Source organism: Osmia bicornis, chromosome 1 (assembly GCF_907164935.1).
Source record: "Osmia bicornis bicornis chromosome 1, iOsmBic2.1, whole genome shotgun sequence".
NCBI classification, from domain to species: domain Eukaryota; kingdom Metazoa; phylum Arthropoda; class Insecta; order Hymenoptera; family Megachilidae; genus Osmia; species Osmia bicornis.
Window position 1 is genome coordinate 12,986,394 of NC_060216.1, and position 17,698 is coordinate 13,004,091.

Genomic DNA, 17,698 nt, shown 5'->3' on the forward strand with positions numbered 1-17,698 from the left:
ATATCCATTTTTTTTTTTTAGATAATTCTTTTTTTTAATAAACATAGGCATTCACTTATGTAGGTTAGTTCTTTAGACTCTCTTACGATTACGGTTTATATATAATAATATTTATATTTATATATTGTCGTTACACATATAATTTTTATTACGCGAATACCAACTGGAAGTGAGGCACTGGGTGTACTTTCTGCTCTCCCTTATGTTGTTTTCTTTTTGTCAACATTCGCTCACACAAACACCGTCCATGTATTCAATCTTTCATACTCTTATTTTTTCATCTTTTTCTGTTTTTTTTTTTGTTGTTTTTGTTACTGGGGCTTTACGTCACGCTTGGGAACGCACATACACATCTAATATACTTATTACAAATAAGAAGTACACGCTAAGTTACGTTTACTGAGATCATACTAATACATCACAGGGTTACATAGACGTAAAGAATTATTCTCTTTTTACTATTTTTTTCATTTTTTCTTCCCTTTCGTTTGCTTCCCCGATGGCAGACTGTGCTTTGACCCTTTCAGATCTAACGAGATTCTATAGTCGTTCCATTTTTCTTCTTCTTTTTCTGTTTTCATACAGTTTAAGGTGAAAATATAATTTTCTTCCATTGGTTTGCTGTTGATCGTCGAGTTTCAATTCATCAGGACCTTTTTAATTATCCTCGCTCAATCCCTTTTGTTTCGTCGTGATGATTTTAAAACAAAGATGAAATTTACTTTACTAATTTATACCCCAAAAGAAATCTGTAAACCAGCCAAAATGCTCCTTCATTCGTATTGCGAGGATTAAAAAGATCCTGTACTGAAACGTCCCTTTAAATTTGTATGAAAAAAACGACCATAAGAATTCCATCGATTCTATCGTTGATAGCACATTTCGCCTGTGTGAACTACGAAAAAAAAATAGTTTGTAACCACCAGTCGTATTTTTGAATGATAATCTCATTATAAAGGGGGCGGGAGGAGAAAGAAAAGAGCGAACGGAAATCCGGGAAAGACAACAGGGGGCTTGGGTACTTCAAGAGGTATGGCCTTTTAAACAAATTATCGTAAACAAAAAGAAAAAAAAAACTTGTAATAAATCAGCTACCATTAATAAAATCATTATATCATTTAAGATATACAATCATACATTTTACATTTAAACGCATCGCGACGAACAAGAAAGTTTTGGTTCGTTCCAAAATTCTATACTTTCGTTGTTAATAAAAAAAAAAAAAAAAAAAAACAAAAAGAAAAGAAATCCTTTCAGAGTTGCGTAGTGTCCAAAGAACCGTTCAAAGAACTCCGGAAACTATGATTTTTATTACTCATGAAAATAGTTGATGACTTCCGGTTTATGCGAATTTCGAGACAAAGAAGATCAATCTTCTTTTTCCACGGTATTGGAGAGCTTTGAACGATTTTTCTCACGCAATTATCATTCAATGCCTATAGTCTGATTATAAAAAACGTTTAAAAAAGAAACACGAAATGCATGAGATAAATCGATGCAGAAGAATTCATTGAAAAGTTGCGTGAAGATTGTATTCCACGGCCGCGATATACAAAAATATATGTATACAATAATTCACTTGAAACACGATTGTTGATGGTACAAATATAAATAATGATTCTGATACTTTCCACGAAATAATTTCGATCAAATGTATTCAAATTTTACAATCTTCACGAAGCTTTAGCTTTCCGGATACACTTAACACCTTGATGGGCTTGTGAAGATGATCGATAAAATTATATTTGACAACTTTTATAATTTATTCTGCCAAATTATAATTGATAGAAATAAAAAATTAAAGCATCAAAGTCACCCTCAAAGTGTTAAGACTCGATGAATAGTATCAATCCTTGTGTAGGCAACCGGGTACCTTATTACCCACTGAAGTTTCGATGTATAAAATTTCTATTTTGAAAACATCAAAATGTCCAAAGAATCGGGATTCGTAGCGGCTTTATGATACTTTGAGAATGGGAAATATGGAAATGGGCGTCCGATTACTTATAGAAGGGTTAATGTATGATTCACAGGATGATGAGGAGAGGAAGAAGGTGGAGAAGATGGAGGGTAAAGTAGAGCCAAATACGATAAAGGTTCATTCTTTAAAGTATAAGAAAATCGCGGGGGTGATTTGGCATCGGCTGTACTTTCTTAATGTCGTACAGGAGATCAATGCTTAAACATGGGTAACGAGCTGTAATCTAAATCATATCTTTTTTCCCCAATTTATCATTCTCGAGACTGGTCTTTTTTTCTTTTACTGTATTTTCAAACATATAAAAATTATTTTTGATATTTCATAATTTCGCGATAATTTCAAGGACTTTGTCGATCGAAACTACCGCGAAATTGGTTTAATTTTGTGTCCATTTCTTTTTTTTTTTATGGCATTGAGTAATCCGCGGATTTTCAACAAGGAGGAAAGGTCATTGAAGATTCGCGGAGATTAAATTTGCAGACCAGACTCGAGCAGAAACTGCACCTACGATTACTACCTAATATCTTTCTTAAAATTTATAGGTATCCTACAAAATATTTATATATTTCTTGTCTCCTTATGCTCATAATTATGTATTGTGTGCAACAACATCGTTCATCCACCCTTGCTGCGTGTCTGCGCCGAACGAACAATATATTACATTAATCAATTTCATGAAACCTTTCACTCTCTTCCTCGCCTTATATACGGGGTGTATCGTGTAACTGATGATGCAAATTAATTTTGAAAATTCTCATGTGACCCTCGAATTCGTAAGGATATATAATAAATTTTGAAATTATTGTACGTAGCATCATCACCAGTTACCTGACACCCTGTATACGTTGGGTGTCCCAGGTTTTTCTCAACCAAATAAATAAAAATAAGAAAAAGATGTTATAAAAAAGACGTCTATAAACCTTTCCTTATATCACACAGTTTATATATTTTTTTTACACCCTTTAGGATACTACGAACACATAAACCTTCGGTTTACCTATAATTTTACAAAAAAAATCTCAAATTCAACTTTTATACAACACTGTTTCCCATTTTCATCGACAAAATAATCCCAGGAAAAACTCAGGACACCCTGTATGTACCCTAAACGTTACTCTACCTATCCTACTGCAAAAGAAGATACGGACACGATGAATTACACATATGTATATATCAAATTAAGAAAAAAAAAAAAGAAAAAAAAAGGAAAAGAAAAGAGAAGATAGCAACAACCATGGAATATCGTTCTTCCTCTTGTTGTCCATCGTATCTGGTCGTTGTTATCAATTGTTGTTGCCACTTTGCAATTTTCCTGACACGGTTACGAAAGTGCACGACAACGAAAAACGGCACTGTATTATTTTATCATGCGTTTTCGGGTTTTTTTCTTTTTATATCTTTTAATTCCCCACCCGTTAACCATGGTGGATAAATCTAACATGAATGGCACAGCCAACGGACCTAGCACCTCTCCTCTGCCAGAAAGCTCTTCTTCGCGTTTCTCCGTTCCTCCTGGCAGCGATGCGGCGCGTTTCCGGTCCTAACTTGATGGAAGAAGACATCGAGGCTGAAGAAGGAAGCTCGAAGGCCTCTTAGCTGCGTATCTGACCCGCGTTACGGGCCATCTTCTCCGGTGGCTCTATCATGCTCTTCGTGCTACCGTTTAGGCTACGCTTACGACTTTTCATGTAGTCTGAAAGCAGACGACAAACAAAAAACATTGTACATACATGTGCACATACACAGGTACGAGTTATTTTTCGACCTTCTTATCTTTATTGAGTGCGATTGAATTTAATTGCAAAATTCGAACGATACCATATCTGAATAAGCAGGACATGGTACCAAAACTTTGTCAATATTAGAATAAACAACGCTAAATATCCGATGTATAAAGGTATCTTTTTATCGAATAGGTATCAAGTTTTTTTTTCTTCTTTACTTAAACCGAAATTATTATTAAAAAAAAAAAGGTGAATGCATATTATCTGTACCCAATCAAAAGTTTATATTTTCATACAGATTAACACAAATTACCCTGTTAACAACACCAGCCTGCTACTAAAAACTGTAAAAAAACTTGGATCGAATGTATACAGATTGGTAGTGTTTAAAACGGTTTTAAATCGGAACGTTTTTTAATCGCATGCATACAATATTTGACCTTGCGCGGGAAATCGCTTGAACGATAACCTCGGGAATATAATAATAATAACCGACTCACCGTGCCCGTTAATTATATCGGTGGTAACAGATAAGATACGAACGAATCATCGTTGAGCTCGTTAGAAGTTAAAGCGTGCCAGAACGGGAGGGAGAAGGTAGAGTCGCGGGAGATGCATGCAATTTCGTTTCTCCTATACGCGAGAACGTTGTTTGCGAACCTTTAATGAGTCACGATATAGAAAGCATGCACAAAAACACATTTCTGCAACGGTCTGATATACATGTAATCATGACTCATGTCGTTTCGGTATATTCGACATTGTACGAAAGACAAAAACTTAGCTGCTCTTCCTACCCTGCCACCCCTTTGTCAGAAACATTTGGCGAATTTCCACGGGGAAAATTCGGCACATCTGTTCGATTTCCCTGGCTGGTAACCCTCTGCCTTTTCTAAGCTCGATCGACGCGATGCCACGCGACAGAAATTATGGTGATTGCGGGGGAACAGCTGCGTCGGCCAGCGTAAACCCTCTTCTGATCTCTCAACGCAGCTTTCCATTAATTCCCATCCCCAGTCGGATTTCTATTAACTTTTATTATCATTTTTCTCTTAGGTATCGGTCACTGTACTGTACCAGATGTTTCGCGCGCGATTATTACAAACTGATCTCTTACGAGATAAGAATATTAGCGGCAGTGTTTTGAATCGTGTTAGCGGCTACCGGTAACCGAAAATAAGTAAGAAAAGATATAAAATGAGCCGGTGCTTCGTCACCATTTGCGAATGTGTTAAATACATGGTGAATCGGGTACATCGTATGCGGGTTAAAATCCGCGTGTCCCCAGGTAGAATCTGATTTTAAATACCAATCGTCCTCGCTTTCGCGTGGGGCCAACCACCCCGGTTTTTCAGGGATGCACGATTGTGAGCACAGCTGATACCCCCATGCGTATAACGCGCAGGAGGCGCACGCACGCACGAAGGTCTCTCGCGTTCCACTCAACAAAAGGCTGATGTGACCCCGAGGGGTGCGCGCGGAAGAGAATACGAACGGGGGTGCAACCCCATATGGACTGTACAGCTGACCGCGCGGCTCATTAATAACGTACGTTAGGAAAATCAGTCGGCGCCCCCATCGTACTCACGCTTCCAGAGTAACGTATACACCAATCCAGGGTACGTTAAACGCGTGCTCGTTCTCCCGTATACTTGAAACGGGTAGAATACCTCGAAACGGGCCTCACCTATCGAGAGATCAAAACGCGTCTGGTCTATCGATCCCGGTTAATCGAACAGCGAGGCTATCGTACGATATTATCGTGAAATAATAACGGTTACCGTCACGCGTAGCACGCGACCGTGTGTCTATTCCATCTGTGGAACGAGCGTGGCGATGATAGAGAGCTAATTAAACGCAATTAAACCGACTTCTAATTAAGTAATTACGTATGTATATGAAATATTTTTCTACCAATTAATATTCTCAATTTGCTCTCGGTTTAATTTGACGGTTCACAGAGCCTATCGCTTGTGGTTTATCGTACAAGGGATTCCGTGCTTCGCGAGAAGAAAAGCATGGATAAACAAAAGCAGCGTCGCGTGCTGTAACGACGCAAAATGTGTTTACACGCGTGTAAGAGTTGCATGCATGGCGAGACACATGACGAGTCACGTCCAGAAATAGTCGCGTCGCGTGGGTGGTGTGCACAGCCGAATAATAAATAGGCGAAAAAAAAAGAGAAAAAATACAGAATCGGGGGGAACTAGACCCTGAGGTGTAGGCACGGACGAACAAGATGGCCGATACGCGAGATTTGAACGCGACACGGAAAACCTCACTCCAGGAGACACCGACGGAAACGACAACCTCTCTCTCGCCGGAATATTTTCTGGCCGAAAGGAAAAAATAAATATCTTCGAGCACGTTCTGAGATGGAGAGACGCTCCTACTGCTTGCTCCGGGCCCCTCGCTTAGGGACTTCCGCATTTTGTCAAAATTCATCGAATTAACACGTTACTCACGGCCGCCGATCACGCGGTATTACGTCTCCTCGTTCTTTTCAAACATATTTTCCAAAATTTGCATAATTGATAAAAACGTTTGCCGAGAAACTTTTTTAATATTTCTATTTATCGAACATAAACTATGTAAATCTTTGAATTACGATTACAAAATTCGTGGCGGTTAACTCGATCGGATGTTTGGACAATCGGCAGATGAATTACGAATAATATTTATCGTTATGTCATCCTTGTTTACGCTGAAGCATGATAAATTATCAAAGCATGCTTATCCGTGGCAAAAGAGAAAAAGAATTTTATTTCGAACTTTATCGCCAATTACGATGATAGTGCGATAGTTTATCTGTCTCGTGACGGTAGGAATATTTTCATTGTTCGCCGTAATCGATCTACTTATTAGAAGTCTAACCGCGATAATCGTACGAGATTAACGAGAAATTTTCTATATAGCCAGAAGAAACGGGTATGAGAAGACCGGGTGCAATTCGTTCCTTTTATCAGGTGCTTATATAATTACGTAAATTGCAACGACCTTGCCGGTCGGCGAATTAGATTGACCTAGGGTATATGCTTCCTGTATAAATAATGCCAGTGAATTAACGTAGACAATGCGCGCCTCGATCGAGCGGAATAATTCAGGAAATCTCGTGTTCGCCAACGATTACGTAACATTACGCGTGTTACACTGAAGAGATTAGTGTTTTTATACCGCGAAAAAGAATTATACACTCGGCTGCAGTATAAGGATAAGAATCGAGGGAGGAGTCTCTCATTTCCTTTTGATTTTCAGAAAACTTGGAGGGAAAATTTAAGGCAGATCCTCTTATAAAGAATAAGAATGAATAAGGATAATTGTTAGGCCCTTTCTATAGAAATTTCCTTAACCCTAGAAAAACGGAGTCCTTTTACTTCTTCTTTGGTTTTTCTAAGGTTAATCTAAGGAACCTTAGATTGCACGCGACTATACAATTATGACATTGTGAGCATCCTACTCCGTTTTTCTTTGGATGCAAGGAAGCAAAAAAATCTCACACAAAACGCTATTGTTTTGGTTGCGATACAATGACGGCGCAGAAGAAAAACAGAATGGTAGAAGAAGAAACATGGAAAATAAAGATTTTGCTGGTGTAAGTGTGTAAGACTTATCGATACAGAGCGCAACTGGTCTAACTTGAAAACAAGCGGTTCATTCACGAAGAAGCAGTTGGTCTTAGTCGTTAAAAGGATACCTTTACAAATACCATAGACGAGACTGTTTTTCTGCAACTTAACGCTATTACCGTAATCGGTACGCTATTCTTTTTTTCCACAATAGTATCGCGAAAGAGCCACGTGTTCGTACTACGATTGCATTAATGATGAGATAAAGAAAAAAGCAAGGCGTTATCGCTTACCGGTTATGGTGGACTGTTTCCTCGTTGGTAAAACAGGGGTAGTTGGTTCGACGATGTACATCTTCTTGTCCGGTTCAAAGTCGAATATCTCGTTCATGGTGACTTCGCCGATTTGCGGTACTCTTGGTTCCTGAGGTGGCGTTCTCTCGGCTTTTTGGAGAATCGGAGTCGAGGGAGATTCTTTACGATGAAATTTGGTGGCTGGCGGCGAGTCCCGTACCTTTCTAGGCGTACTAGGCGCGTGTTTCCTTAAGTAGGGCATACCTCTAAGGGCGTAGGGTTCAGGAACTACATCCTTAGATGTAACCAGCTCCCACTCGTACCTCGAGTTAGCTTTCGGTATCTCCAAGTGAAAGTCAAATCCCCATCTCTCGGCGTCGAGTATGGATTGAGCGCGAAGTTCACGCTCCGCCAATGCTCGAGCCGCGGCGTGATCGACGGGTCCGAAAAGGTCCCTTCGGACACGGGCAAGGGCTGCTCTGCTCGGCACCGTTCGTCCTCCACCCAAATTCCTACTCATTTCCGTCATCATCACCGGATTCAACACTCGTGCGCTCATATTTCGTTAGTCTTTTCACGTTATCAACGTCGCCGCGTTCTCCTTCACAGTTACCAATAACCCCAACCACTGTTTTCTTTTTTTTTCCGAAGAAACAGCGTCCGTTCCTTTTTCTCGAAATCGAAACTCTCGTCTGTCCGTACCGGTCTGTGTTCGGTACGCGATCCGGGGCACACCGGTCCACACTTTCGTTTGATTTCAACACGCGCACGGCACAACGTTAGAAATCGTTCTTTTTTCCGTATCGATTTTGATGCGTCTCGTTTACGGAGATGATTCTTCCAGGAATCGTCCACAGAACGTTGAAATACTCGCGGCTTGCGAAAACGTGGCAACGTTGTCGTGGCGCGACCCACCGAATTTCGAATAATGGCCGTGCTCCGAGCGTCGCCTCGCGACTACGTTGATCGTTCACTCGTTCACGGATGCGACAAACACTTTGCGACGATGATTTTTCACGGCACACATCCGTGAATCGGTGGATATATTTCGAGTCGGAGTATACGCAGCATCGATCAGCTAAGCGGCGTGCACGAGAAAAACCGGAAAGTTTGGCAACACGGTAAACACACTATTGCGCACCACGGTGAGAGAGCAAGAGGCAAGATAGCAAAACGACGGCGACGAATATCTCGGACTTTCTCACAGTTCGGTACATAGTTCCACGCTTGGCACGGGTAAGATGATTGTAAACAATCGATCGTAGAATGAAATTTTAGTATCCTTTTTTCTTCTGTCTCTCACAAATTCATGGCTATAGCCCGCGGGAAAGAACGAACCGGCAACGTTGCACGCACTTGCGCGTGAGCTCCAAGAGACGGCAAGCGTGTTTCGACGTGTGTTCCCGCTAAGATTACGACGTCGTTTTCCAAGATTTAAAACTGACTGCGTGGCGGTCCTGTACCTTCCCAACAATGACGCATTTGCGTATGGTGATGCACAAACATGTATGTATCACTCTCGGTCCTCTGAGATCGGCACAGAAAAATATATTTCGACGAAAACGTTATTGCACACGGCCCGAAAGCACCAATATGCTGTGCGCCGACACAGTGGGGAGCCGCCGAAACGACTCCGATATCGAGTACGATCGAAACGAAAACAATATCACGATTCCCGCCAAACACACGACTGTCAAGACACGCGCGTGGTTCCAAGTTCGGTGGAAGGTCGTATACGATTGCGCAGTTATGTTGACGCTGAGGAGGTGCGTGCGTGCTCTGCGAGTCACGGAGTTGCGCGAAGACACGTCCTACACGGTTAAAGCGCCCTCTAGCGACTGAAGTGCGCGACACCCGCTGCAAGTGACCAAGCCTATAAGCGCCTCGGTCGCCTTCGGCTATTCTCGGCTCCCGTTCGGCTTCGTCTCCTTCTCCCTCAACGCCATCGCAGCGTAGAAGCGATATAACCGCCATTTTGCAAAGTATAGTTCGTTCGACCTGAGCGCAACACTTCAGAGTTTTGAAAATACGTACGAGAAGGTTGTACAGTTATTGGCCCCTTCCACGGCAACATAAACGAGTAGAATGCTGATCGTAACCATTGGACGCGTCCCAGTATGCCAAGCTCTATGGTGGATACATTCCCACTTTACTTTTCCCTCTTCGACAGACTACTGAGAAGTTTAGAGGTAGCTCCATGCATTTCTTCTTTTTTATTTTCACCCTTTCGCGTCAAAACGCGCAGCGGCGTTTATCTGATCTCAATGCAATGTTAATTTTATTGAAAATTCAATTTTTATGACTATATTCCAGTACCATCCAAATCTGGTACCCCATCATGTATGTATTATTTTTGAAAGCATACTTTAAATTTGCAACTTGCATTGATAAGAACCTAAAGTTGATTAAATGAAAAAAAAAAAAATTAATGGCGTTGTGTATTGACAAAGGGGCGAAAAATAAACAAGTCCAGCTTTCAAAACAGCGGCTGTAATCTTATCACGGACACTCGTGCGTACGTTTATTCGACGGATTTCTATGTTTGCACGGCAATACGTTACGCACGGTGAATTTATTTGCATATTATTCAGATTATCATCGACATTTATTTCAACTGATAGAAAGTATTATACTTGAACACCAGTGGTGAGAACTAGAGCACCTTATTACTGTTACATATAACCTGAACGGAAAATCTTATCTTGCAATGATAATTTTGGTTAACTGAAATGCAAAATACCAGACGGGTTAACTTGCATCCATATTTGCTTATGCTGTATCAATATGCAAATGAATTTATCACAATCCGTCGATTACTCCTTAATGTTACTCAATTTATTTATTCAGCGAAACTTTGTTTAAAGTTTAAGCCATTAAGAATAAATAATAAACATGAATTTGATTACGCGGGCAAATATGTTGTCAGTACCGCGTATAATTACGGATCTTGATTCATTACATATTGAATTTTATATGTTTCGTAATTGACGCTTCTCAAGTAGCAGCTGTTTCTGTTACGATGTTGTTAGGATAGGATACGAGATCAACGAGGCGAATCGACACTTTTCAATGATAATTGTCAATTTACCTCGTTGCTGTTCTCGTGGCCTGAATCGTTTATATGCCTTCTGTAAAAGGCAACAGGGAAATGGTTTTCTGTCGTTCACGAGGTAACTCGTGTCGAGCGAACTGTACCATAACCGAGCGTCACGACCAATCAGGGAGCTCGTTCTCCACGTAACGTTGAATGGTGTTAGTGTATATATCTGTTCGGCACAGTATGGCTGCCGGAGTGGCAGCACTGTGCACGCGCGGGAAATTTTAAACGTTTGAATTCGATAGATTCGTAGAAACAGTTTTATCTACAGTAGCTTCTCTTAATTAAACTACCTAAGATTAACATAGAATATACCAATGCTATTTTTTATTTAGAAATTATGGATAATAGATCCAACGTAATAATGTAAAAATAATAAACGTAACGGCTCGTAAATGATTTGAGCGATTACGAATTAGAAAACGATGAAGCATAGGAATAGCTTCTCATGAGAGGTGTGGACGAAACGTGTTGTGGGAAATGAAAATCCCACGCAATATTCAGGAAGTGGTGAGGGTGGCACCGGATGCATCTCAATGAAGGGGAGAACGAGCGAATGAGTCGCGTAAAACAATCCTTTTTGCAGAGACTGTGCCGTCGTCTCTCTTTCATCTGCGGTTAGGTGTAGTACCCGTTTAACAAGGTATTTCGTTCCACAGGTGTTCTCTCATAGCGTGTGGTGGACGAAGGATAGAAAATAAACACCGTTTCCTTCTATCATAACGTCTTCTCGCCCCCCTTGGTTGGATCTACTCGACGGTGAGCAGTCCTAGATTATTTATCAAGGAAACCCGTGTTTATACAACCTGAATAGGAGAGACGGCCGGAAGACGCGTGGCTACATCTGCGTCCACGTGTTTACCAAAGACCACAGTCACCTGTTTCATCGTAAGTAGAATTTTCGCTATCAAATCCGTGTTTATCGTCGGGTTTATGCTATCTCGTCGCGTGCATGACACTATATAACGAAAATGCAATGACAAGTCGGTCTTTTAGTCGAGCTCAAGGTGGTCGAGATCGAGGTTATCGTTAGATCATCCTGAAAGTTTATGCCACGATTCATTTACATTCTTGACACTTGTATTCTTAAGCCTTTCGTTGAAAGGAAAACAAAAACAAAAGATAACAAAGAATCGTTCATTAGCGACGTTTATTGATAAAGAAAGTTCGTCAAGTTGGGAAGGTTCAATGGTACCGTGGAACAATGAAGCTGGTGCACAGTGTACGGCAAATATCTTTTGTCGTAGTCGCGATTGTGCCCACTTCCGTGGGAATTCGCGGAACGGAAGTGCAATTTCTGGCAATGGGGTACACCACCAGCGCCGTGACCAGCTTCCATAATGCGAGCAACGCGAAGAAAGAGAAAAATAAAAATAAGACAAATCAAAGATTCTTAAGAAGCGATGCCAGGTGCATGAGCTGCCTTCTCACGAGAACTCGAGATTAATTTTAAGAAATCGTGATACTCGTGGAATCGGGCGAGATTGGTTTTGATTTCAGTAGAGAGTAAAAAGAAAGTAAAAGGTCTTTTGATGGAATTCTGTTCATAATTGAATCTTCCTTCGTATTAATTATTCGGTTATATCGAATTCATCGTGTCACATTAATGAACGCGTTAATTCTTATTTTTAATTCCGTAATTTTTTGGGATACGTGTGCGGAGTCATTCTGTACCGAGTGAAATATGTATTTACTTCGTCTTATAAGATGCATTCAACAGATGCGTCATTCTCGTGCCTAGAAATTAGGTCGTACATTCTCGAGCCATATGCTCGAGAGTATCCAATTGGTCTGTATGAATCTTGTAATTGCAGCTGTTTTATTTTATCGAAGTAAACCAGGGGTGAAAGAAAGTAACATCAGGCGTTGATTTATAAATTTATAGATAAATATATTACTTCGTTCGTTCATAAAAAAGAAGAAAAAATGATGAAGTACAAAGTCACCTTGTATAATTTATTCACATCATAATATCATTCGTTAGCTAATCGCGCGTATTGCACACTGTTCGAATAAATACATTAATATATACGTTATCAAGTTAAATAATCGTGTAAAAATTGTACAAAACTAATATAAATAATACGTAAACAAATATCACGATTTATAGATTATCGAATTGCCATTAAAAATGAATAATTTCTCGTTGCTTTATATTTAAAAATAAAAACATGGTTACTTTGGTTTACTAGCGTTGCGGACATTCGATAATGCCCAGTCTGACTAGAAGTCTAATTAATATCTTCAATTAACGACTTTATTTAACTAACAGGCTAATTAATAAACCTTTGAATAAGTAAAGTTTTCTTTTCTATTCAAAGTTCACGATTCCTGACTTGCAAAGGCAATTTCACTAAAACGTCTTTTTTGCTTCAATCGAATGAGTAAATTCTCGTTTTTTTTTCTTACGACAAAGGATGTCACGTAACTTGTTTCACGTACTGTCAGTCATGTTTTCGCCATCTCTGTCGTCCAAGTGTTCCTCCATTGTTACGTCGTCATCCTGCGTATCCTCTTCCTGCATCGTTCGCAAATTTTCTACCCGATTGCTCGAGTCTAAAGGTGCACCGATTTCATTTCCGTGTTCGTCAAGCTTCACCCACACGTAACGACCAGGTAGGGGTTCTTCCTTTTCAAAATCAAAGTTCCACCTTTCTTTAGCCTGTGTACAAACGAAAAACAAACGATATTCAAATGGAATGGGTTAAGATAAATAATGTTCTTAGTTTATTACGCACATTTTCGCGATTTTTTCGAGCCTCCTCGTAGAAACAATTCGCGATGTTGTCCTCGACACCTGAGTTTCGCCCTGATTTACTCTCGTTATCGTCGTCTTCTTGGAACAGTTTTCTTCTTGCCGAATGACCCCTTCTTTCCTCTTGCATCTCGACGTTTGGGTGCTGTATCGTGAGCCGGGCCCTTCATAAATTCAGATCAAATACGTTAAATTTTGTTTCAAAATCTATCGTTTAACAAAAGGATTAACCATCTACGTGTCGCGCACAGTTGAGTATAGATAGTACTGCTTTGTGGTTTGTAAACAATGTGATATGCATTGAATGAGTTGTTGCAGTATGGAGTGCACGAGTCTAGGCTCGGATGCCAGTGAAAGAGAGATAGCAAAAGAGAAACCCGTAGCACTCTCGGCCAATGTGCCGTTGAACGGATGTATTGGAATGCATATCACTTCCTGCATGAACGTACGGTCGCATACCGGATAATAGTTATTATTCCACGTATGAAGGAGATGAACGTTCACTCATATTGTCAAATCTTCAATTGTCAATACTCCTGTGATCTCGCTTTCTTTTGTCGAACGCGTAAATGTGACACCGTTCTGTCAAACGGTACTTGTCTCGATTTAAAGTGTCATTTAGTTGTAAAAATTTAAGGCAGGAGTGGGAGAAGTTATTGCAGAGCATTCTATAAATACGTATACATGTTTGTAACGGTCCTCTTTGAATAACTCTAAGTTGATTGATAATCAACTATCACTCTCGTTATCATTGTATCTCACTGATCTATTCAAAGTTGAATGACTCGAGAAAACATACCAATGATCACTTTCTTTCTTGTAAACTGTTCCGCGTATCTGTCAGACAAATTGTGATTCGTTTCTGGTAAAATAGGTCTGTATTTGATGAGCTTCCAATGAAATTGCAACGACTACTGAGAAGGCTACTGTACGGTGTTTTCATGATGCAAAAGTTAGCGGTACTAGGCTGTGTCACCAGACGATTTGTTTCTTTACACGATCACAAACTGGTTTCGTATCAGAACTTTCGCTACTATCAAATAAACCTCGAGCTTACTCAACCGTCGTGGAATAATTATCAGAGCAGACGAGCAGGTGCTAATTTTCACTTAACACGTTTAACAGTCTCATAAGTGATCTCAAAGTTACAGCATAGAAGTAGAACGCGTGAAAATAACAAAAATAGAACCGCAAGTTATTCCTTTTCAAGATCACACGCGTCGGAAAGAACATAAACATGAACTTGGGATGATTGTTGAAATTGTGCTTAACACGTACACCGCGGATGTCATTGATCTTCGGCTGACGCGGATTCGTGTCACATTCACCCCCCAGCGAACGTATTAATTCAATTAGGTAGCGTTGCGTCAATCAACCATTTTAAGGATAATTACTCGCAAATCCTTTTAGTAGAATCGTCAAACGTTTTAATTTTACTTTCCACGGTTTATTATCTCATCAATCGAACCTTATAAATTTTTACAAATCACGATTTCATGTGAGCAGTGTTGCACAATTTTGGCCAAAGTGGATAATCAATGGGTGTGTAAGACAAAGAAACAGTTGCACCTGCTCGAATATCACATCCAACGATAACGATCACCTTCTCTTTCATCTTCCAATATGATTGTTGTGGTGTTAATTATCACGCCAATCATGTTACATGTTTCGCGAAAGTGAAATTGCCATCCAATGAATCGTGCAGAATCTCCAATTAATTATTACAGTGACTTACAAATTTGTTCACACGAATCCGGATTAATACGTTGACTACCATGAGTCACAGGTAACCTCAGTGCATTTAAGCTTCTCGCTTCCTACCTTGCATAATTAACGTAATGTTAACGTTATTCAGAATTCGTTGTAATTTTTTTAATTCGTGATACGTGATGCCAAGAGTTGATTACACAAGGTATCAGAGGATAATTGTAAATTACTCCAAATCGTATTATTCATGGTCAGTCAACGTGTTAATGATTCTGATTACAAATCTGTCTTGCAACAGCTGTGTTAAATCATATGTACATAAAACAAGAACATCACACTTTGAACATTCAAGTTCAAGAACAATATCCATCACCTTCCTAAAAATTTCAATTAATTCGTATCGTGAACGAATTCGCCTATCTACTGTCCACTCGACGCGAGAGTCGAAATTCACACTGAAAATCCATGCATAGTATTGCATAGGTTAAACTGGCTGATAACACTCACATCTTTGGGATCACCTTCATCGTTTAATTGGCTTGATAAGAATATCTTCGCTGATTAATCGCGAATTCAATGGTATCACTGATCACTGTCACGTTCACCAATAATAATTACATTGAAATTCCATTTTCGCGACAATATCGAACCCGTGCTTTTCACTGTCAGCTGGCGAAAACTTGCCTCGGCTCTGGAATAGCAACGCGATCGATAGCATAGCATCGTTTTCGTCGGGGGTGTGGACTCGCGGTAACCTACGAGGGGGTATTTTAGTGCGCGCGCACGAGCTTGCAACCAGAGATAGCCGGACAATGCGCATTCGCACGGATATCGATATTCGACACTTCGATATTTCAAACTGTGCAATTGTATCTCTACGTCTACATTCTTGCCATTTCACATCCTGCGATTAACCCTTGCGCGTTACTTGCATCCAGTAGACCTGAAACGATTCGCATCACGTCGTTTCATTTTTTTCAATTTAAGTTTCTCACTTGTCACCTTGCGTAATTAACGCAATTGCAATTCCAGCGTAGTTTGATCATACCATATGGAATCTAACGATAAATTATAACTAAGGATAAATTATTAAATTGATCACCTGTTACGTGAAACGGGAGTCTTTTCGACCGATTCACATTCACTCAATAAATAAATAAATAAATAATATAAAATAAAAAGTACAGTAATAAAAGAGAGAATCAGAAATGTTGCGGCTGGTGCAACGCGTACACCGCGACTGGCAGAAAGTTAGAATAGTCACTTGCATCCCAGGTGCAGCTGACTAGCCTAGATTTTGCTTGCAGCCTATTACTTGAGAGCAATGGACGCATGCGCGAATATCCATTAACCAAATGCTTTATTGTGCACTCGTTCATCACCAAGTGCAACACTTGTTATTCCGGCTGATGACATCCGTCCATGGAAAACGACGCGCTCTTCCGCAAATAGATAACGTTCGAGGGAAACGAGGAAAGAAGTGAAGGAAAAAATTCTTCCTACGTATCTTCAACTTATGAATCATCTATAACGAGACTTCTTTGAATCATTTTTTATTGTTAGTTCTTTTATTTCTCGCAATAGGAAGTGAATAGCGATCGAAGCCCGGGAGCTTCAAAGTGAATGATGATTTGATATCGATTTTCAAAGAATCGACAAGTGCAACTTTAGGTAATTCGATGACTGTAATTCGACACATCGATATCATTGAAATATCATATCGAATTGTTCTCGGGCGATAAAACTGATCCTTGCACAGCGATCGATCAATATTTATATAATCGATAAAAGGTTATTTCGATCAAGAAAAATATGTTTATCGAGGAGAAAAAGCGAGATGTTAGCGTGCACTTGCGAGAGTATAGCAGCTAGAATGACGGGAAATGGAATGCTAGGGAATTCTCACATAGAGATACACTTGGTACTCTCCGGAGAATTCTTCCAACGCGATGGTCGCAAAAAAGGTGATGGCTGAGAACAAGCTTCACCTAGCAACTCGGTTCTCCAGCGTTTTCTTTTTAGTTTTCCTTCACCTTACAGCAGAATTTCCTGGTTTCGTTCGATCGTGAAACGTATGGGAACGTATTAAAGCGAAGTGTTAATACGACGAAATTCGCGTAGAAAGAAACTCTTGATCAATCCGTAGATAGAAGTTGACCATTTGGAAAGCATCCAGGTTAAAGTTTGCAATGTTCACAACGTGTAGTTAAACGTTTCGCGCGTGTGACTAGCATGAACATGTCTCGCTCGACGAGCGTGCCTGATTAATATTAACGCTAGAGTACCGAACCGTTACTAACCAAAAAAAGAGGAAGAACAACTGTAAACGCATATTTCTTTTTCTCGTTAAGCTTCGAAATTCCCGTTCGAATTAGTTCCAAACGGATAACCTTATCGTAAATAAACTTTCTTCCCTCGCTTGCAAGTTTCAAAGTGGAGTCTCATCAAGTTCTTGAATTATTCTACATTTACATACCTGTGCATTATCTCTAACAAAAGGGTTAAGGAGTGAAGTAGATTCGCAACTCTTTACGGATTACTGCTGCACTAACATTATCTACGGATATCAAAAGTG

The 17,698-nt window shown here is 39.9% G+C and overlaps 2 protein-coding genes across 2 annotated transcripts; both read right to left on the minus strand.

The window, feature by feature from the left end:
- Positions 1-210: 210 nt before the first annotated feature.
- On the minus strand, positions 211-9,413 carry LOC114872793 (cyclin-dependent kinase inhibitor 1). Its single transcript, XM_029180392.2, has 2 exons — positions 7,565-9,413; positions 211-3,674 (listed from the first exon to the last, which is right to left on the minus strand). Exons 1-2 carry the CDS (start codon positions 8,121-8,123, stop codon positions 3,574-3,576), a joined length of 660 nt encoding a protein of 219 aa, XP_029036225.1. The 5' UTR covers positions 8,124-9,413; the 3' UTR covers positions 211-3,573.
- Positions 9,414-12,603: 3,190 nt separating this feature from the next.
- Positions 12,604-16,217, minus strand: LOC114872802. Its single transcript, XM_029180407.2, has 3 exons — positions 15,631-16,217; positions 13,400-13,580; positions 12,604-13,323 (listed from the first exon to the last, which is right to left on the minus strand). Exons 1-3 carry the CDS (start codon positions 15,648-15,650, stop codon positions 13,096-13,098), a joined length of 429 nt encoding a protein of 142 aa, XP_029036240.2. The 5' UTR covers positions 15,651-16,217; the 3' UTR covers positions 12,604-13,095.
- Positions 16,218-17,698: the final 1,481 nt, after the last annotated feature.

What these genes read in the sequence shown, in the direction of transcription:
- LOC114872802 (XM_029180407.2), bottom strand. Translation starts at nt 15,650, where the DNA reads ATGAAGGTGATCCCAAAGAT. An exon ending in ATGAAGGTGATCCCAAAGAT is followed by an intron (nt 13,581 to 15,630) that starts GTGAGTGTTATC and finishes GAATTTATGAAG; the next exon opens with GGCCCGGCTCACGATACAGC. An exon ending in CTCGAAAAAATCGCGAAAAT is followed by an intron (nt 13,324 to 13,399) that starts GTGCGTAATAAA and finishes GTTTGTACACAG; the next exon opens with GCTAAAGAAAGGTGGAACTT.
- LOC114872793 (XM_029180392.2), bottom strand. Translation starts at nt 8,123, where the DNA reads ATGAGCGCACGAGTGTTGAATCCGGTGATGATGACGGAAATGAGTAGG. An exon ending in GAAACAGTCCACCATAACCG is followed by an intron (nt 3,675 to 7,564) that starts GTAAGCGATAAC and finishes GTCTGCTTTCAG; the next exon opens with ACTACATGAAAAGTCGTAAG.